This window comes from Mixophyes fleayi, chromosome 10, assembly GCF_038048845.1.
Source record: "Mixophyes fleayi isolate aMixFle1 chromosome 10, aMixFle1.hap1, whole genome shotgun sequence".
Classification (NCBI taxonomy): domain Eukaryota; kingdom Metazoa; phylum Chordata; class Amphibia; order Anura; family Limnodynastidae; genus Mixophyes; species Mixophyes fleayi.
This window is the reverse complement of record NC_134411.1, coordinates 25904283-25927505: the sequence shown is the minus strand read 5'-3', so window position 1 is coordinate 25927505 and position 23223 is coordinate 25904283. Positions and strand designations below refer to the sequence as shown.

At 41.9% G+C, this 23223-nt stretch overlaps 1 protein-coding gene across 9 annotated transcripts in view; it reads left to right on the top strand.

Moving 5' to 3' along the window:
• The window catches only part of CSTPP1 (centriolar satellite-associated tubulin polyglutamylase complex regulator 1), an 83396-nt gene that overhangs the window by 53731 nt on the left and 6442 nt on the right, over positions 1-23223 (top strand). For all 9 annotated transcript variants that reach the window (XR_012679450.1, XR_012679452.1, XR_012679451.1 and 6 more), the window contains 4 exons: positions 416-546; positions 14447-14531; positions 16836-16921; positions 17134-17329. Coding sequence is in view for 3 of the 9 variants with exons in the window: in XM_075188170.1 (XP_075044271.1) it covers positions 416-546; positions 14447-14531; positions 16836-16921; positions 17134-17329 (498 nt within the window). In the remaining 6 variants the exon portion in view is untranslated. The remainder of the gene's footprint in view (positions 1-415; positions 547-14446; positions 14532-16835; positions 16922-17133; positions 17330-23223) is intronic.

The window sequence follows — 23223 nt, the reverse complement described above, 5'->3', positions numbered from 1 at the left end:
TGGGGTGGAAGAAGGTACTGCAATCAATCAAAAAAAATAATATGTTTTTAGATGTGTGTTGTAATCTTTGAATGGTGTAACTCCCATCAGTGGTAGTGCAGTCTTTTTAGTCACCTAGAGGATTACTAATTAAAATAATACTAGTTTAAGCTGATTTTGAGGTTCTGTGCATGGTTTTTACATTGACCTCTGATGGTCCAAAAATGGACCTCCCATCAAGTCATTTATTGATGCTTTCTTGAATAGACAATGTGCTTCTTTTTCCGAAAGGTTAAATATACTGCAGGGGAAGGGGGTCTTGTACAAGCTGTTTGAAAATAATTCTCGATCAGTAAAGTTGTACTATTACCATCATGGTGTTGTAGCCCCAGCAGAGCAAGGAAGTAACTTGTGCTATTTTCTCTCCCTTCCATAGTTTCACCAGTGTCTCTCAGGGGACTCACGTCCTTTTCAGAGAGTTCGCCTTTGTTCAGTGCACACCACACAACCGAGTGTCCTTTCTGCGGCTATTCTGGAGATGTTTCAGGACAATCGCAAAGAATGGAGGTAAGACAGAGGAGACAATGGGGGGTATTTTGGTTACACTGCCAGCAGAAGATGCACTTTGATGTGAGTTCCATCTGCGTTTAGAATCCCGCAGTAGGGGGGCTGAGTAATCTGCAGCTTTTCCAGCTTAAGAGGGATTTTATGAATCCTCCCTCGTATAATGAAGCAATATGGACATCTAAGACAAAGTTATATGAGAGGAATGTAAATTGATTCTTTTATTCTCCACTTTCTGGAAAGTATTTTCTGTAAGCACCTATGGAAACCAGTATCTGTAGAAATGGTAGTTGGTGGATGAGATCAGCAAGGGATGAACACAGATACTCAGGGGTACAAGATTCAAAAGTACATGAAGACAGCAGCACTCGGACGTTGCTCATTAAGAAGGATTCTTACATCCATTTGTTTCAGCTTATATCTTCCATTTGATAATAAGATTATTTAAAATCATTACTATTATTTATATTTGTTTTTTTTGCTGTTTTTGTGTGGTGTCATTACTGCTTTGTGGTTAAAATATAGCTTTTAGGAATGCTGCTTTTAATGCCATCCACATATACTATGTCTGGAACTCAGCATGAATGGCCAGTATCACATGTCCAATGTGTTCACATTGAACATGTGATACTGGCACAGTGACTACAATGTGGTCACGGTGCCGGGATCACGTGTCCAATGTGGTAGCGATGCCAGGATCACATGTCCAATGTGGTCACGGTGCTAGGATCACGTGTCCAATGTGGTCACGGTGCCAGGATCACGTGTCCAATATGGTAACTGTGCAATGTAGTCATACACATGGTGGCCAAACTGGAAGAGAATTAGCTGTTTGGCACTTGTGCTGAGCATTTAGATCACTCCCAGCATCATGGGAATGCAGCTTATTGCTATATATTTCATGACCCAATAATAATTTCACTGTATCCATATTCACTTGGACTACATGAGTCATCGACAACCCTTGGCACTCATGCCACAAGGACGTTTAGAGTGGCATCTCTTCTGCTCCACCTGCTCTCTTACAGAGAGGGTGACGGCAGCCTATGCGGTGTACTGCAGTTCCGCATATTGGGGCTTCTCACTAATTTTTCAGCCTGTGATTTTCCAGGCTGGGTCCCCCTAGTCTCTGCCAGCTCACACTTAAGAATCTGTATTCATATCACCCATCGGGAGTTGGAGTACTCACCCTGTCTCCTCATCTGTATCTTTGTAAATAATATTATTTATTTGTTTTTTGCAGTATTACATTTGTAGCTGCATGGAAGCCAGTTCTAGTCTAATATTGCTCAGTTATGTAGTTGTGGAGCCATAAGGAGAGCATCTTACTCGTCTGTCAATCACCATCTCTCTTTCCTGCACTCTAATAGGCTCTCCAACCTACATCAGTGTTATGTTACAGCCAACCGGATTATTTCATTGCTTCTCAAGTTCTGCACTACTGAAAGGAGGCGATTTGTCTGCAACAGTGGATGTGACAGTGAGCATATATGTAGCAGTGTTAGGGTCTTATGGAAAACTTAATACATCCCTGCCAGAGAGGTGGACTACTGCTGCATGAATTGTATCCGTAGGCTTAGAGACTCAACACATTTCTTTCTGAGCAATATTAGGATGGAGCTTGGTTGTACAATGGGTGTCTGAAGTTATGTAACTACTTTCTTTACTAGATCAATTTTGACCTCTTCCGAGATAATGTCCTTCTATAAAATAAATAAATCACTGTCGTGTTTGTTGTAGATTACTTTAGACATGGAACCTACTTTGGGATCTGAAGACATGAACAGTCCGTGCAGTAACATTCCTTAGTACTGTCACAGCCGAGTATAATCCAGTGGTGCCTTAACTTGCCATGGATTTTTCCTTTCCCCGGTGTTGTCCTTTTCGGTATGCGTAACGGCCTCCTCCCATCCTTCCCTTGAACATCTTCAGTTGTTTGAACAAATAAACCCAGTGCTCTAATTTTGCAGTTTGTATTGCAAAAATTCCCCTGTAATTAAGATGCAGCGTTTGCCGAGCTGAAACTTGTAGCTGAGAAAATAATCTAGATGGAAGGTATGCAGAACATGTTCCCACCACACGTTAGGAAGTGCATGCGTGTTTAAGGCACGGGAAGGAAGCACATGAGTGAGGTACACTAGAGATAATATAGATTTGGTTGTATGACAAGACCTGAGTGGGTAGAATGTGGGTGTACATTTCCTTACAAGACCTGGGTGGGTAGAATGTGGGGTGAGATTTTCTTGCAAAACCTTAGTGGGTAGAATGTGGGGTGAGATTTTCTTGCAAAACCTTAGTGGGTAGAATGTGGGGTACATATTCTTACTAGACCTGAGTGGGTAGAATGTGGGGTACATATTCTTAGACCTGAGTGGGTAGAATGTGGGGTTCATATTCTTAATAGACCTTAGTGGGTAGAATGTGGGGTACATATTCTTACTAGACTGGAGTGGGTAGAATGTGGGGTACATATTCTTACTAGACCTGAGTGGTTAGAATGTGGGGTACATATTCTTACTAGACCTGAGTGGGTAGAATGTGGGGTACATATTCTTACTGGACCTTAGTGGGTAGAATGTGGGGTACATATTCTTACTAGACCTGAGTGGGTAGAATGTGGGGGCAGATTTTCTTACAAAACCTGAGAATATAATGTGGGGGTAGATTTTCTTACCAGACCTGAGTAGGTAGAATGTGGGGTACATTTAATTACAAGACCTGAGTGGGTAGAATGTGGGGGTAGATTTCCTTACCAGACCTGAGTGAGTAGAATGTGGGGGTAGCTTTTCTTATGAGACTAATGAAACGCATTAAAGACATTAACATCTTTTTTTTTTTCTTTTTTTCTTTTTTTGTAAAGAAAATCCTGTTTGTATTGATTTTTCAAGAAACAACGAAACACAAGTACAAAAAGCTGTTTACAAGGTAGCGCAGTCTGTTTTACTACTATGCATGTAGCTTACCCGAAAATACTGATAATGAACAGTGTACAGAACAGAACACCTGCATTGGCTGTATTTGTCCAAAATTATAGTAACAAAAGTTCCTACCAAGCTAAAAGCAATTCAAAAATACAGGGGAAATCTCCCACCTAAGAATTGTGGATAGGAACATGTATAGATGACCACTTTCTATGCATAGTGTGCATTGCAATAAGTTGGATGTATCAACTCTATTTTACTCTCAGTCTGTAGATACTAACATCATGACACTGCCATTGTCACAGGCAGACTTGTCCTCACCCCCACAAGCTAAGCACACCCATCTCCTGAAATATTCTGTGCTGCTGTGATCAGTCTCATGATCTGATTGCTATATTGCCTCCCACTTCAAAACTGGTGATAGATGGACATGCAGAAGTGCCCAGATGTCTTCCTCTCGTACACCTCTGTTAGTAAGTAAGTCTACTGGTGCGACCTTACTGTGTATGGAGAGCGCTGCATATCTGTCTTCATTATAGGGAATTTCAGCTACCTGGAGATTGACTAAGCAGCAGGGCTTGTGGTACGTGTGTTTTTTAGCTGGCTCAAACAGAAATTAAGCTGCATGGACCTACTGACCCCAAATAATCCAGATGCATTATTAAATATTCCAATTTAGTAAACGCTGACTTCAGCGTGATTTTTATTTGACATTGGTTTACACAGTTATACGATCAGTGTGTCTGCTTTCCATCCATTTGCTACAGTAAATGACAAATCACAACAGTTAACTATCAAAAACGGCCTGTAAGGTAATAACATTACTGGATGTAAGGAATACTCAAACACAAGAGAAGAGTGGCATTTAACTCCTACATGGATTTACACATTAAGGTGTGTCTGTCACATATGTCAGGCAGCTATTTTATAAGTCGGGTCACCTACAAATTACCTTTTGTCTGAGTGATGTCACTACTTCCTAGTGAGTTGATAGGCTTCACCCTTATGAATATTCAGCCCATAAAATGACTGCCTCTGCCATGAGGAGGTGTCCAGCAAACTTTAACAGGAAAGCTCTACCATGAAAAATCTTGTTACTATTTGTGTACCTGTGAGATCCATTACCAGGAGCAATATACCCATACCTGTGGGATCCATTACCGGGAGCAATATACCTGTACCTGTGGGATTCATTTGCGGGAACAATATACCTGTACCTGTGGGATCCATTAGCAAGAGCAATATACCTGTACCTGTGGGATCCATTAGCGGGAACAATATACCTGTACCTGTGGGATACATTAGCAGGAACAATATACCTGTGGGATCCATTAACCGGAACAATATACCTGTGGGATCCATTAGCTGTAACAATATACCTGTACCTGTGGGATCCATTAGCAGGAACAGTATACCTGTGGGATCCATTAGATGTAACAATATACCTGTATCTGTGAGATCCAATAGCAGAAACAATATACCTGTACTTGTGGGATCCTTTAGCAGGAAAAATATACCTGTACCTGTGGGATCTATTAGCTGGAACAATATACCTGTACCTGTGGGATCCATAAGCTGGAACAATATACCTGTACCTGTGGGATCCTTTAGCAGGAACAATATACCCGTACATTGGGATCCTTTAGCAGGAACAATATACCTGTACCTGTGGGATCTATTAGCTGGAACAATATACCTGTACCTGTGGGATCCTTAAGCTGGAACAATATACCTGTACCTGTGGGATCCTTTAGCAGGAACAATATACCCGTACATTGGGATCCTTTAGCAGGAACAATATACCTGTGCCTGTGGGATCCATTAGCAGAAACAATATACCTGTACCTGTGGGATCCATTAGCAGGAACAATATACCTGTACCTGTGGGATCCATTAGCAGGAACAATATACCTGTACCTGTGGGATCCTTTAGCAGGAACAATATACCTGTGGGATCCATTAGCAGCAAAAATATACCTGTACCTGTGGGATCCTTTAGCAGGAACAATATACCTGTACCTGTGGGATCCATTAGCAGGAACAATATACCTGTACCTGTGGGATCCATTAGCAGGAATAATATACCTGTGGGATCCATTAACCGGAACAATATACCTGTGGGATCCATTAACCGGAACAATATACCTGTGGGATCCATTAGCAGGAACAATACCCGTGTATCCGTGGAGATCTATTATGTGCAAGGTATAATTTCTAGAGTAGAAGATTTTAGGTAATTCTACAAATTTTTATTTATTTAAGGATTTTTTTCCCATTTTTAGGTGACTTTAATGTGATTTGCACATGGTCTCCTACGTTTCTGGCTGCTCTGGAGTATTACCGATACTGTGCCTATCTGTAATAAACCTCCATGTTTTATCTCCCTTGTTCAGTGTCCACTTTCACCATTGTAGGACTTTGTACAAGTAGTGGTGATTGCTGCCGAGTGTCCATATACGTTGCTGTACACTACCATATGCTGCTCTGTCTGGCTGGCAGGGTGTGCTGTGACTTGTAGTTCTACAACAGCTGGAGAGTCATAGGTTGCCTAGACCTGCCATATACCATTAGACATTATTCTTTAGATGAGATTTTACCATAATTTCTTGGTTCCATTGATACTGCTGTGTAGCACTGCTCCAGTCACTTGTTCTTGCATTACACAATACTCTCCTTTGGTAGGAAATAGTGCTGTAGACTTCTGTGATTTATGGAGATGTGGATCCTGATTAAGCCCTTCTAGGAAAAGAATGTTATCTGACAATCTTTATGGAGGTGCTGAAATCTACTCTCAGCAACACACCATGCTGGCATTACTGACAGTAAGCTCACATGAAACATTGTATTTTTCTGCATAATTCAATTTGTTATATTTATGCAGCTATTGGTACGAATATAGCTGCCACATTCATTTCTCTGCTGAGCTAAAAAATGAGAGATCTTTCATAAGCTTCCGTAGAGCGTTGCCTCTGGGAGTCAGCACATCAGAAAACAAGTTGGACGTATAAACTTCATTTCATATAGAAGTACGACTGCATCATTCCACTATCCAATGCTGGTCACACACACTACAACATTGCACCCTGTATCTAGCAGATGGCTCTCACGATGGAGCAGCAACAGAATCTGGTTGGTAACAACATCTTTTATGCACCTTGCTCCAGTTCTCTTGGATATCTCCCATATGAGCAGTGATGACAAAGTCACCTTCATGTCGTTTTATATTTGTTTTCCCGAGAGCAAGAAGCACCTTTTTAACTCGCCTATTCTGTCTGCATAATAGTTACTGAAGGTTAAACACGCCCACATACAGGAATCTGCTCACAGCTTTCAGTTTCAGGTCGGTTATTGTAGCCATGCTGGAGAGTCCATATAATATGTTATGAAAGGTCTCTAGAACAAAGGGGTTATTTCGGGTTGTGTTTCAATGTCTTCTGCAGCAGGCACAACCTGTATTACCCTGGCTTGCCTAGGGGGTATATTTACTAAACTGCGGGTTTGAAAAAGTGGAGATGTTGCCTATAGCAACCAATCAGATTCTATCTGTCATTTATTTAGTGTATTCTACAAAATGACAGCTAGAGTCTGATTGGTTGCTATAGGCAACAGCTACACTTTTTCAAACCTGCAGTTTAGTAAATATTCCCCTAAGAGAGGCCATATAGAGGGTCCTGAGTGTTAGAGCACAGCAAAGGAACCGACTGTTCCTGGTCACTTATCTTCCCGTGACTTCATTGGCTATATTTCAGCCTGTCCCCCAGAATACACCAGAGGGTTAATATTTATATGCTTCGTTTCTCAGAATTTCTATTTAATCCATTTAGTGGGAGAGGGTAAACGTCAGCAGTTTCTGGGACACACATAATGCTCGGCCACCCCAGCGGTGTCTTGCCCTCTTCCGATTTCCTCAGGTATCTCTTACCACTGGTCACATGGCGATGTCCGTGTGTGCTGCTGTGCTCCGTGCTGCAGCTGGGAGGGCAGGGGAGCTGGGAGGTAAGGAGAGGGTGTGAGGAACAGATGGGCACAGCAGGCCTGTGGTGGTTAGAACAGCTGGCTCCAGTTTAGCTCTGTCATTTTATGCTTCCTTCTGGGAAGATCAGAGCTCCATGGGCAGTCTGTGTGCTGGCTTCTCTGTTTGGGAATTAAAGGTTTGGGCTTTTCTTTCTGTAGAGATGACTGTCCCCTTTGGCCTCTAACTTGTTTATTTTTCTTCTATTCCTGCACACTGGAACAGCAAATTAGCAAAGCAGTTAGTGCTGAGTTTATTTTCTTGAGACAGAACCTAGTCATAGAGTGACTAAGTTCTCCTCTGATCTGGAAGCGTTATAAATAGATCTGAACCCACACGGGGACTTCACTGCCCAAAAAATTAGCAAACATGAAAGAAGAGGTTATTTGGGAGAATGTAACCCTGTCCTCACTGGCTGATTACGCTGCATCTGACCTGTCTTCAGAACATTGTATACCTATGTTACAGGTCAAAGGTCGTATCAGGGAGGTCTAGGTGGACAGCAAACACCAGCTGCATTAAAGATGCCACTATTAAGGTAGTTACAGTGATGGCACGACTGGACAGATACCAAGAGCCAGAATCTAGTATAACAATGTACTGCTGGGGCCATTTTTCTGGTTCTTTAAAAAAAATCTGACTCCCCAATTTATTTGCCTTATATTGAATTGTGTGGTGCTTTTGCCACAGCTAAATTGACTGCAACATGGGCAAAAAAATTCACCTGCCATAGGGTGATTGACACCTATGATGACCTCTATTCCCTGTTCATCTCGGGCATCTATTCGGCTGATGATTATGAATGCTGCTTTTTACTCTCTGGAGCTAAACTACAGCCAAGTGGTGATACACAGAGTGAGTGGGGAAAATAGTTTCACTGTCACACAATAGGTGCTCCAGAGCTGCGTTCTTGTGAGTGAACCCTAAACTAGTGTGAACATACAATTAATAGGAATTGTGCTGTTTGTTTCACTAGCAGAATATATAGTAGTTACAGTTTTGTTTTGTTCTAATGTGTTTTCTCTTTAGTTCTTTGCTTAGACTGGGTACACACTACAGAATTTTTCTCCCTATAACGATTTCACCAACGACTGATTAAAAAAAAAAAAAAAGTCCCGATCAGCATGCCGATTCATGTGTTCATACTATGAACATTTTTCAAGATTTAAATTCAGATCTGTGCTCTTCATCTGTTATAACCATCGGCTGAAAAGATCCTGATTCTGTAAACTCTATGGAGATCCTGATCGTGAGCACTTAGACACTGCAGGATTGGAAGCACATTGTTCCATCGTTGAACGAGATTTTTAGTTTAGTTAACAAAATGAAACGATACGATGAGATTTTGAACGATAATCGCTCATTGTTGCAGTGTACACACTAATGCGATATTAGTCTGAGACCCTTAGCCCCAACATATACTCTAGGATATTTCTTTTCTTCATTAGCCATCAGCTTTAACTCTTTATCCATTTCTGCTGCAAAATTGTTTAGTTGGGTTTCTAGATCTTTGTCTAGCCTGTTCTGATAATCTTAGGAGCATCAGAACAGGGTATAGTCTGAGTCTAGGCCAACTTATATATATTAACATAATTGAAGCGATTTGAGGTATAAATTGGCAGCACGGTGACTAAGTGGTTAGCACTTCTGCCTCACAGCGCTGGGGTCATGAGTTCAATTCCCGACCATGGCCTTATCTGTGTGGAGTTTGTATGTTCTCCCCATGTTTGCGTGGGTTTCCTCCGGGTGCTCCGGTTTCCTCCCACACTCCAAAAACATACTGGTGGGTTAATTGGCTGCTATCAAGATTGACCCTAGTCTCTGTCTGTCTGTGTCTGTGTGTATATTAGGGAATTTAGACTGTAAGCTCCAATGGGGCAGGTACTGATGTAAATGAGTTCTCTGTACAGCGCTGCGGAATCAGTGGCGCTATATAAATAAATGATGATGATGATGATGAAGACATCCCTCTTTCACTCTCCTTAAACACCTCTCCAAACGCATTAAGGGGAAACCTATCTGTATGAAGAGTAAAACATATACTATGGTGTAGTCATAACCGAAACTAAGCCAATACATTGCAATGCTCAGTTATATTTCGGTTTTCTCAATATAAAAAAAACCCACCAATAACATGATAGTTTACCTATAAATAGAATTGGTTTGTCATTTTTCCTCCCTGAGCCCCACTGCAGAATATGGGCCACGGCCCCCCTCACTTCCCACCACCATTAGTAACCACATAAACCACACACATCGCGCCTACTTCATCCCTGACATAGATCTTAATTGTAATTGGTTTAAGGGCTGATACAGGGGCACTTTTCATACACATCCTGTCTCGCTGTGGTCACTACTTGGGGAATGTAGATTAAAGCTGCTCTACCGGTTAGGAAAATATTTTCCTAAGGTGGCTACTAAGTGGAGCTCGGAGGGCTGCTCCGTGTAGCCGTGTTTCCCGGAAGCCGTGGTGAGCGGGAGGATCAATTGTCAACTAGTTGTTATGGGCTACAGCACCATACAAAATAAATAACTATACCCCCACGACGATGACTCATTATTAATTTGTTTATGCCATTATGCAACTCTGCCCAACATGGTACAATTCTGATATTTCTTTCCATTAATAAAACATGTACTAGGCTGATCATAGAACATAGAAACTGTCTCGTTGTTATGGGACATTTGTTCTGTTTACACCAAGCTTACTTTTTGGATATAAGAAGATGATGAAGTAGATTTCATGCTATTAAATCTTTAATCCCATTTTCTGTTTTGCCCTAGGACAGATTATGGCACTTTTCTGTCATTACATTGTTGTGTATGAAGCCGTTTCCCTGTACATGAATTGTTTTGACTTGTGCTGTGCCCTTGCTGATCACCAGTGCAGGTACTTATTAGTCTGGTCTGCAGTCTGTTCCTGGTATCCGCTGATCAGTCTCCCTCTGCTGGCTTTTGGATGTATACCTCTCTCTTTATTTTCATTTACTGAACAACCAGTAAGGTTAGGGTGCATTGCATTAAAAGGACGTGTAATTAATGCCGTACAGTACAGTAAAACAGAAGGTGACACCTCTCAAGCTTGCTTCTCAAATAAAAACATTTCATTTGTATCTGGATGATTATAACACAAGGACATTTACTTTCAGCCCCTGGCTCTGGACTTGACCATTCCTTACTGAGTTAAGATATGTATTTTTTTTTTTTTTTAAATTAGTGATAGGTTTTCTATTAACAGATCTCTTAAAGGGCCACCATCACCTACAAAAAGTAGCAGCGGCCTTTGCTGAACCAATATTCAGCTTATCGTTTCACTAGGAATTTTCTAGACCCAATATTTATGGCAATCCAGCCTATCAATTCATTAGCAATGAGCAAATGCCATCATGGAGGCATTAAGCACATTGGATAAGTCACCTGCATGCATTAGAGGTAACCAGTTTGTGGAATACATCATGTCGAAGTCAGATAATTGGATAAAGTCGTTTTAATTAATATCTAGCAAACTTGATCGTCTTTGTCTGAAAATTATGTGTAGAGCACGCTACGGCGTGGAGAAGCGTATCCAGCCGCAACACGTGGCAACAATACCGGTGGATCCAGGGCGTCTGCGATAAGTAACGGCTGTACTTATTTTATTTTGATCTGTTATTCTGCTACTTTTGGCTAGTAAATCACATTGTGCTTTGGAACCACATATTGGCAATGGACAATCGTTATTGGATAGCAACAACAACTTGCATAACAATTAATATTCTTGAGAATGCAATGTATTAATTCACTAGGAGGTAGTGACATCACTGAGGTTTGCAGAATGTTTGATTAGAGAATATATAGGTTCGTCTCACAATACGGCTGCCACTACTGTGCGCAGGGAGCGGATCCCCTTTAAATTTCCTTTAGGAAGAATCTTTTTTCCTGCCCTCACTTATTATGACCTGATTACAGTAGGAGCTTTGTTAAAATATGCTGCAACCATAATTTAAATTTCAGGGTTTTGTTTTTGACAACGAGTTGTATAAAAATAAAGATATCGGAGTACTTTGTTTGTTTGTGCTTTGCCCCCTGGTTTGAAACTCTGGACGTCCATGATATAGACAGAAGCTTATTGCTTACAGGGACTTGACTCATCCATGCTCCTATCCAAATTGTAACCACAGACCCTAGTAGGTCCTCAGATTTCTTTATCCCACTCATATTTTCTAATTCCCCAGTTGTGGTCCACCTCTGCTGGTCGGCTGTTGTGCCAACCCAGCAGCCAAGAGAGTATAATCTGTGGTATGTATTGTATTTTAAGTGCATTACGAAGGGCATTGAAGTCCTGGTGGTTGTTCTCTGTCCCATGTTGGAATATCATTGTCGGTTGTATGCCTTAAACCTCTGCCAAGAGTTCCGTGGGACACTCCCAAGAGCCTTGTGGCAGAGAGGGGAGATCTGAGGAGGGAAACCACTGGCCAAATTATACTGTGCTGCAGATATTTATACACTAGGAAAACACAAGCAGAGTTTTGACTCCTGCCCCCCTCTCTGATTACCTTGAAATGAGACATCCTGACCACCCAGCTCTCTTCTCTATACTGATGCTGAGTTTATTCTTAGAACGTTGGTGTGTGAAGCTGAAGGTGAGCTGGTCCACAGGTCAGGAGAAAGAGAGAGAGTAAAGTGATAAGAATCAGAACAAAATTTAATAAATGAAATAGGCTAAAGAGTTGAAATAAGGTAAAGAAAAAGAATACAAAATAGAGCAAAATAAAGTAGACGGTAGAGATAGTCATAGTATGGTATGAATGATATTAGGATTGTATAAATACAGGGTATATTGTTAAGGGTCCCAGTATGAAAACTTTAGAGAGTTTGTTGAAGATGAAAGAGAGTCTTTATTTGAGACAAGGACCACGCAGGTAATACTAAATGCAGGCAATGGTAAATTCCGTAGCATAGGGGATACCAGGTTACAAGAATTAGCAGAGGAACAGGAGTGCTGGATACCAGACACAACAGGTTAACTGCATGTACAGGTTGTTAGGATAACTAGGTTTAGCTGTGAAGCTGAAAATAAGGCACAACAGGATGACTGCAAATACAGGCTGTCAGGATAACCAGGTTTAGCTGGGAAGGTGGAAACCAGGCACAACAGGATGACTGCAGGTATAGGTTCAGACAGGAGGAAGGTAAGGGAAGCCAGGGTCAGAAGCCGGAAAATCCTCAAACAATACAAGGGAGAAGACAGGAGCAAGGTGAAACACAGCCAGGGTCTGTGTCACAAGAAATGGACGATGAAACAAGCAGAAGTAAGATGGCAAGGAAAAATCAGTTTATCAGAAACCAGCAACAGAAACAAATGAACTGGCACAGTCTGTTTAAACAGGCAGTCTTATAAAGGCCAGACACAGGTAATAAACTGGGGAGTGAGATTAGCTCCTGCAGGTGACGAGAAAATGTCCGGGTATGACAGTAGCACCTCTGATAGCTCAGAGGTATAGCAGGCCTGATTCAGACCAGGGACAGTGTCCTAACATGTGAAATGGGTGTATTGGACTGTACAATCATATATTGGGGTGTAGATTGTGGAAGCATGTGAAATAGATAAGGTGTGAGACGTGATACTAGAGTGTTGTAGGAATTAATAGTCAGCAGTTTATAAAGTAGTAAACTATAACATTCCACTGTATAACAATGCGTTTCGCCACCACATGGCTTTTCAGATTTATCAGAATGGTGTTTTCTTTTCTTGGTAGTCTGACTACATCCAGCATTACACTTGTTCCCAGGTGGATTCCACCCTACATCACAGCTCATTTGCCTCACAACCACAATAGACACAGTACACTTTTTACCCTGGGAGTGCCCCAAATAAAAGTAGTCCCTTTATTAACCACTACAGTTTGAGCATGCTACTATGAGAGCACTAATATGTGCAAAAATATAATCGGATTGTATTAATATAGGGGGGATTATTAGGGTATCAGTACCTAGTACGAAGGGTTTACCCACACCTTATAGAACAGTTCACCTTTTAAAAGAAATTATTTTGAGACCCTTATGTATATGCGTTTCAAATGGTTTACTTATAATTTATGGCTATAAATTAAACTCCTCTGGATATGGAATGCCTGTATTAGTACGGGGCATACTGCACATTTTAAATATTCCGATGTCAATTGCTAGCTTATAGTGGGGATATCCTCTTCCAATTAGCTATTGACACCAGCTGCGGAGAAATCGGCTACATCAGACTCTCCTCATGCCAGGACAGTGTTACAAAAAAGAATGAGGGACATGTGCTTGTCACACCACCTTATGTCCATGAATCGCAGTCTCTGGGTTCCAGAAAACTGCAAACAAAGTAAACGAGCGATTTTAAACATTCTCTCAATTCTTCTTCCCTCTCTTCTATAGCACTCCATGGCTTCAACCTTCCCATATTGTATGAAAGTAAGAAAGAGAAGGTTTTTCTACAAGTGATATTAAACAATCATTATTTTTATGCTGGTAGGAATACATAAAAAAACAAATTCATAAAATGATACAACAGGGGGCAGCCTGCCACCCCTGCATTTCTGCTGCCCCCAGCCTGGGCTTATGGGACCTTTCCACAAATCGGTTGTTTGCCAGGTTTGGGTAGGCTTTTAAGGCTAATTTCACCCAAAACAAGTTAAACTTATTAGTGCTCGGTGTATCCAGCTTGTTAGGTCAGCGGGAGGTTGTCAAAGCCCTTCCCCCATGAAATTATCATTCGCATGATTGGAGCGTTTCTTGGTGGAGGCGCTTTGACAACCTGCCCAAGATGGAGAGAGTATCTTTTGCTTGGACCATTAAACGCATCGGGGATCCTGTTGGATCCACTGAGTAAGTTGAACTTTGTATTTTATTTTAGGTTATCTAATTCCAACCCAAACAACATTTCCAATTTAGGGTGCATCTAACCTTTGAAGATACAACAATGTAACACCACCTACATATCTTGCAGATCTCTTGACTATGAAAGAATATCAGTGTCTGCTGCAGATGCTTTGCCCAGACTTCCCCATGGACCTGACACAGAAAGCAGCAAGGTGAGTATAGACAGATAATGTGATTTAACTCTCCTACCTACAGAATCCCCCAGTGTTCTATCCGGAGACTTACTGATGTGGCTGTAATGTACGATCTGACATTACCAGACTCGGATACAACTGCTGCACAATCATCATCACACAGTCCACTGACATTTTATACAGTTCAGTAACAAGTTAATAACATGACATTTTTTAAACGTGCTGCCAAAATAACACATATGACGAAAGACAATATTGTTACACACTCGGGTGAGTATAGAGAGACAGCGATGTTGGGTCAGCACTCCCAGCTGGTAGGTTAAACATATCACAAGTGTACCCACATAAAATAGTGCATTTTATGGGGCCGTAGTTTTCTGGTGTTCTCACATGACCCCTTTGTAGTTACTTCTCACATACCGTGACTTCTCCCCTTTTTAGATTTTGCATTTTGTGGAGAGGGGGGGGAGGGGTAGGGGGGGATAACATAATTTTTTTACACTTTGTACAGAACTTCAAAGAGATCTGCGGAGAGCTTTGGAAGAAGACTTGAAAGAGACGCCAGGAGATGTGATGTGTGTGAGGGAATGTAATGCTTTGGCAGTCACGTTTGTGAGCGTGATACAAAGAACCGAAAAGCTGTGCCCTTAACGGTCTCTCATCTCCAGGGCATTCCAGTTTGGGAAAATCCTACAGTTAAAACCTTGTTATAACCGGCAACGTCTCTGCCTTTATTGGCATATAATTCACCTGTAATACCTGCATGTATGTTACAGGGTTACTAATCCTCAAAAATGAGGTGTTATTAGAAATGAGCCGTGAAGATTAGTATTTAGTGATAACCAGACATTCCATGTCCTAAACGGATTTATTCCATGGAGTTCCTCTGAAGGTAGGAGCATAGGGTAACCTAAACCAGTCCTGATAATTCAATGTAAATAGATACTTGCCAATATTTAGGATCTCCCATCTGAGAGATCCCATAGGGAAGACCCTGATGCCAAGTGCAGGGGCGTGGCCATGGGAATTGCGTCATTAGGCCCCACCCCCACTGCTCAGTTCCAGGATTCACGGGATAATATAGTGCGTGTGAGATGGAGCAATTTGTCGTGAATTGCGTCTTGAGTCTCCCCCATAGAGTGCATTGCAATAGTGCCCCCAATGGTTGAATGATCAAGAAACAGGAATAGAATTATTCCCTTATTAACGATTTCCGAACAAAGCAAAGTCCAAACACTGCCCTCCTTTTTTTTTTTAATATTGATTAAAGATGTAAAATGATCTGCCCAAAGACTATTTGGGATTAACCATAGGTCAGATGGAAATCCAGCACTTTATCGATATACAGGAAATTCACTAGGAACCAGTGACATTACTGATACACTTATGAATATGATTGCTGCCGTTTTGTGCCTCAGTGATTTTGATGGCTACTGCTAAATTCATAGGCTGCATTCTCAGGCATGTGGTTACAGCCATCCTGTGTCACTTTCATGTGGGCAGCATGGTAGCACAGTGGTTAGCATTTCTATCTCACAGCGCTGAGGTCATGAGTTCAATTCCACTCAGGGCCCCATCGGTGTTCTCACTATGCTTGCATGGGATTCCTCTGGGTGCTTCTGAGCAGGGCCGTCTTTCCCATTGGTCTCCTCCTCCGTCGCGCTGGCAGTGCATGTCGGGCGTGACGTCATCACACCCGCCCGACATCCATTGCGGAGGGCGACGGAGGAGGAGACCAGGGAGGGAGCCGGATCGCCAGCTGACAGAACGGTAAGTATTTTCTTCTTTTTTTTCAGGGTTTTTTTTTTCCTGCCTCCGACGGGCCCCCCTGGGCTGCAGGGCCCATATATATAATCATTTTTAAAAAAATTTGTATATATAGGGGCCCCGGTGCACTGCTGTGCCCGGGGGCCTAGGAGGCTCTTAAGAGGGCCCTGCTTCTGGGTGTATGTATGGTAGGGGATGTAGACTGTAAACTCCAACAGGACAGGGACTGATGTGAATCATTACATATCCTCTGTAGAGCGCTGCATAATATGATTCGCCCTATATAAATAAATTATCATAAATAACTAATGTGACTGTTTCCTAGTGAATCTGTTTGCTAAATATTGGTTCAGCCTGGAAACCGGCCTCCATCTCTTTTTGGTGGGAGCGTTTTAAAATATGTTGTTGGTTTTGTTCAATAAGTAATGTCTCTGGCGAGTGTTCCTTTAAGAACAGCAGTAGCGGGTCCTGTTTGTTTGCTCTGTAGTGGATTAGTGGAAATCCCAGCCTACTCCCCAATGTCTGCTTCCAGTCTCTTGTTTTCTCTCTGGGCAGGATTGTACTGATGGACGATGCAATGGACTGTCTCATGTCATTCTCTGATTTCCTGTATGCCTTCCAAATCCAGTTTTATTACTCTGGTGAGTATCAAGCAGCCTATACAGGACTTTCAGCGGTACGTTGACAACTTTGTGTCTGTCTAATCTCACCAGTCCTCTGCAGGAAGCCTGCTATCGGGGAGGGGAAACATTGGTTTACTTTAGGTAGCTTATCTATAATCATGACACATGTAGTACAGATGGGTGTTATAGGTGATGGACATGTGACGTCACATTATGTTGTATTTCTGCAGAGTTTCTGGACAGCGCCGCTGCTGTTTATCAGGACCTGCTCACCGGCAAGAGTCTAAACACCGTCATCGTCCCGACTTCCCGATCCGCGACATCACGCCAGCGGCAGCCTTGCAGTGACAACGCAACTCTGGATGGAGTGGAGGCTCCGCAGTTTTACCAGTGCTTGGAGAACCTGTGTGAGCGAGATAGGCACAGGTATGTCTGATGGCGAGCATGGCGTTTACTACACAGATGGCTGCAGCTGGTCCTTATTTTAGTATTTCATTAAATAGGATTTTGAACTTAGACAAACAGAGAAATAAACAGACAAAAGGACAAGCACCAGCAGGAGACAAAGATGACGCATTCACTGTCTGTCGCACATATAGCATAGAAAGCTATACGTTTGCTGAAGAATCAACATCTATGAGTAATAGAGCTATAGAAGGTCAAAGAATGGACAAGCCAAGGCTGCCATATTCCTCTAGGTAACCTCAACTCTTATAAGTACATTTATTAACAAGGGGGTGATATTCTGTATCATTCACCACCGGTCAGTGTAGATATTGCATGCAAGGAATATGGAAATATGACTTTGCTTTCATGACCTAGCATAAGTATATATTTTGTGAGGTTTACTTTGACATTAGCATTAGTTAACCATTGAAAACCTTTAAAATTGGGTAGCACAGTGGCTCAGTGGTTAGCATTTCTGCCTTACAGCACTAGGGTCATGAGTTCGATTCCTGACCATGGCCTTATCTGTGAGAAGTTTGTATGTTCCCCCCGTGTTTGCGTGGGTTTCCTCCGGGTGCTCCGGTTTCCTCCCACACTCCAAAAAAAATTCTGGTAGGTTAATTGGCTGCTAACAAATTGACCCGTGTGTGTGTGTGTGTGTGTGTGTGTGTGTGTGTATATTAGGGAATTTAGACTGTAAGCTCTAATGGGGCAGGGACCAATGTGAGTGAGTTCTCTGTACAGCACTATGGAATTAGTGGCGCTATATAAATAAATGATGATGATATAACAGCATAATACAGCTCCTAATACTAATAGCACATTGCGTGAAAGAGGTTATATTTGGAGAATGATATAATGAAAAAAACAAAATCTCCAAAACCGATTCTGAGAGTAAATGACAGTGATATTTTACACAACAGTAGATCCATAAAACACATTCTGGAACCCACCTCACCTCTGATAATAATTAGAGGAGCTCAAAGGGGGCATGTAAGGAGACCCATGGGTGAGAACTGTAAAACAAGGATACAGATTTGAGCCGTGATTTAATTATAGACCTGGTGCTTTGACATTTCAAATTAAGTAATCTCACATTCCTAATTAGGAGCGCCCAGATACTGCAGCGGTTGGTACTAGAGATTGTCCACATCACTTTCAAACAGAAAGGCAGCTGAACAGTCTAATAGAGAGCACACTATACCCCTGTCTCCAAAAATAAGCTACATACAGATGGAGCACATCTTGGCTAGACTCATTTCAGGAAGTGATGGATCATTTCTACTCTAACCCTGCCATTCAGCAGTGTTACTGTGTGAGCGCCTAGTCTTTAGATGTTGGTGCCATGATAGGTACGCCTGGTGATGGGCACGCCTGGTGATGGGCACGCCTGAATATAGGTACTTGATATCACTATTAAGCTAACTAAACTGTGCTCCATCTGTACATAACTGCTATGGACCTTATATTTCATATAGTCTAACACCCTCTTTGTTATGTAGCTTAAGTGCTCAACGCTTGACTTGGTAAAAGCAGTGAGCTGGGACATGGGCCAAGCATGAGAACATGGCCTTGGGTCTAGAATGAATGAGATTTGAGGATGCTGGTGTTGATAGTATTGAGATAGAGAGCATTGGTAGACATTGGGTGGCCTAAGGACTGCACGCTTCCGTCATTGAGGTCACATGCAGCCCTCCTGACCTCAGTCCTCCTCCTATTGATTGTTAGATTGTGTGAGTGCACTGTGCTCCCTCTGTGATCTATGCAGCAGGTAAGTCTGTGATTGGATGGTGAGATCTTCTCACCAGTTTGACCAGTCGTAGATTTACCTGTTGTTCTAGCTGTGTAAAGGCTTCTGTTCTCATAGTATGATCTGATTATCTTCCACAAAGGTAACGTTTAGTCGCCCTGAGGGTCGAGGTCACTTCTGCACTCCTAAAATATTTATTTGGTTACATAATTTAAAGGATACAGAGAATTAATTATAAGAACGGAATGGCAGATAATTAGCTTTGAGTTACAATATATACTATAAATGTGTATAATATGGTCTTATTTTATGCATTGATATTTAAATTAAATAAAATAATTAAATAAAATAATAATAATTTGTTGGGGGGCCACACTTGACTCTCTTCTGCAATGCGATCTTCTGTGAGCCTGACACATTCTTCCTATGGGTGTGTTCAGCTTAGCTGAGTAAATAACCGGTCACATATCTCTGGCCTCCCTTAGGTGCTCTTTGTAAGACCTGCACCTGGTGGGGTGGGGTGAGACTAGGGAGTGAAGAAGGGGCCAACGTATTAATGCTGTTACTCTCGAAGAGGTCTCAGGATTTTCTGTAAACTTCAAACCACTTGTAGCCACTTATGGGATCAGTGTTTAGCGTAGACCCGGGGGAGAGTGTCGTTCATGTACAGCGAGGACAATGGATTTTCTTGTTATGTAATGTTTACGGCAGGTATGAAGTGTGGTAATATTTGGAAGGAGGGGAGATTATTTGTTTGAGCCATAAGTACTTAAAGTTAAATGATTACAGCCCTGACGAAGCTGAAGAATAAGAAGGGGGTCAGCGGAGTTTGTGAGGTTCGCTTTTCTTATATGGGCAGTGCCAGCATCTTCTGCCGTCTCAGTCCCTCTGCATCATTTTATATGTAGTTCAATAGGCTTTTCCTATATCATAACATTTCCTTAGCATGCACCTGCCAAACTAGTCCTTAGTGTCCCAGAGTGTCATGGAATCGCCTGCTCCATGTCACACAGGAGAGTATCGGTATTACACCCAAACAGGAGAGCAGCAAGCTAGCCAGCGCTGTATTTTTATTATGCATTTATATAGCACCACCAGATTACGTAGCGTGGAATAGAGAATATTTGTCACTCACATCAGTCCCAGCGGGTATTTAGATTATAAACTCCAAACATGCACAGATTAGGGTCTATTTGTATCAATGCTGGAGGAAACCAGAGCACATGGAAGATAAGCAAACATGGGTAGAACATACAATCAACATCATCAGCTATTTATATAGCGCCACTAATTCTGCAGCACAGTGCAGAGAACTCACATCAGTCCCTGCCCCATTGGATCTTACAGTCTAAATTCCCTAAAATACACATGCAGACAGTCTAAGGTTTTTAATAGCAGCCAATTAACTTACTGTTATGATTTTGGGAGGAAACCGGAGCACCCGTAGGAAACCCACGCAAACATGGGGAGAACATACACAAGCCACACAGATAAGGCCATGGCCGGGAATCGAACTCATGACGCCAGTATTGTGAGGCAAAAGTGCTAACCACTAAGCCACCGTGCTGTCCACAATCTACATACGGATAGGGCCTCGGTCGGTATCAAACCCATGACGCCAGCACCAAACTGAGAGAGCTGTCTGCGCTATATATACAGTATATTCCAGTTATCTTAAGTAGCTGCTAAATTCAGCAGTTGTTTAAATAGTCCCATAACTGAGCAATAAAACCCTCACCTTTTGGGTGCCGGACCAAACAACTCATTGGGCTAGAATTGCTAAACTGTGGATTTGGAAAAGTGGAGATGTTGCCTATAGCAACCAATCAGATTCTAGCTTTCATTTATGTAGTGCATTCTACAAAATGACAGCTAGAATCTAATTTCCACTTTTTCAAACCCGCAGTTTAGTAAATATACCCCATTGTGTTAATCTAGATGCATCAGAAGTTTGATTTACAGCATGGAAAATCGGGACTGTCCTGCGAAATCTGGTAGACATGGAAGCCTCACATTAAAGCTATATGTTATCCTCAGCGTTTTGGACCACCTATGAGTGATCCCCTGCTTCAGTTATAAATATTGTGCTTCCAGTTCCTTTTAATGGCATAACATTTGTCAGTGCATCACCAGTTAGTTGAACCGCTCCTATGAACGGAACCTAGAGCCAAACATGCATTGGTGTTCTCAGCATGCACATAAATATTCACAGACAAATATTCATATTTTGTCCTGGAGTTTGTCTATGTGCAAGGACAGCAATATTCACTGAATACATGAATACAATTAATGAACCTGGTTGAAACAAACAGATGACGCACAAACATTAATATGTCAAATAAATAAATAGAAAGAGAAAAACAAGTATAAAATGATTCTGGAATAAATAAAGAACCAACACATTTCTAAAATTACTGAATATTTGTACTTTGTGCACATGAATGCTATATCTTTTAGTGTTTCTTTTTATATTTTTTCATTGCTGCAGTAACATTAGTAGCACTTACGCTCTATCCTAAAGTCACACTTCCCCTCCAAGATCTGCAAAACCCAACTCCGCAGTAAAGACTTCAGTTCTAGGGCCTGATTCATTAAGGAACTTAAATTAAGAGGTTTCTTATTTAAGTCTCCTGGACAAAACCATGTTACAATGCAAGGGGTGCAAATTAGTATTCTGTTTTGCACATAAGTTAAATACTGACAGTTTTTTCATGTAGCGCACACATATCAACTTTAAATTTTAGTGTACAAATAAGCTATCAAGTATTTGTGTGCTACGTGAAAAAACAGTCAGTATTTAACTTATTTGCAAAACAGAATACTAATTTGCACCCCTTGCATTGTAACATGGTTTTGTCCAGGAGACTGAAATAAGAAGTTTCTTAAGTTAAGATCCTTAATGAATCCGGCCCCTAGTGTCTAATTGCCTGTGCCTGTGATACTGGACTCCAATGCAGTTCATTGCAGTGGTGGAACTACCGTGGATCTACAGGGTGCAGCCGCTATCAGCCAGAGGTGCGGGGAGCCTAGCAATACTGGTGCACCCCCCACCCACCCACGGGAAACTCCCTGCATGACTAGGGTCCCCACATTACTCCCTGGAAAGAGCAGAGTCTACGTCTGAACGGTAGGGCGCGTGCAGAGGCCGTGCATGCTTATGCTATGGAGTCCCGCCATGCAGAGGTCAGGCCCCTGGGGCTAGGGCCTGCTATGGCTATAGTTTTATGTTTTAGGGTAGATGAAGGATCGCTAAGCTGCTGAATGTGCTTCCTGAGCACAATGCATAGTCCCAGTAGCTATAACAAAGCTTTATTATGATGCAGACATCCCTGGTACACGCCCTGGCACCTTACACTTATTTCCATTGTGTATCATGTGTGATTGGCGAGTGCTGCGGGTGCCTATGCAGTACCAGCCTGTCTCTGCATGTTCTCATCACTGCTATAACGCAGCCTTTGTATGTTTCATGTTTTTAGGTTGTTACACTTAGTTACTCCCATGTGATTAGCTAGGCTGAATGCGTTGGATTTGTTTTGACATTTGTGTGCTATGACAATGCAGATTAATTGTTACTTTTGTTGCCCTCTCTGCCCTATCTCACGTCTGCACCTCCTTCATATATATGTACTTGTTCCATTTGTATGTGCGATTTGTGTTCTGTATGATCTGTAACAGCGCTTCAGAGTTTTGTAGCGCCTACAAATGAATAATAAGTTCTGCTGCGTACAGAAGCGCAGATAAATGTTTGCAGTGTTTTTATGAGCGTTTTTAGATGCTTGGGCAGTGTTGGCTAACCTGTGACACTCCAGGTGTTGTGAAACTACAAGTCCCAGGATACCCTTCCAGCAATAAGCTGCTATATATTGGCAAAGCATGCTGGGACTTGTAGTTTCACAACACCTGGAGTGTCACAGGTTAGCCAACACTGTGCTAGGGAAACGCTGCTCTTATACGTTTCAGTATTGTTTTGCAGCATGTGTCAGGTTACAGCGCTTTACATTCATTCCTTTGGAGATGAAATTACAGGAGCTTTTTATCTGATAGGTAAAAACACTATATTCAGCATTTATGAGCAGTAGCTGCTTTGGAAACAGCCAGTATCCCAGCTAAAGAGCGGATAACA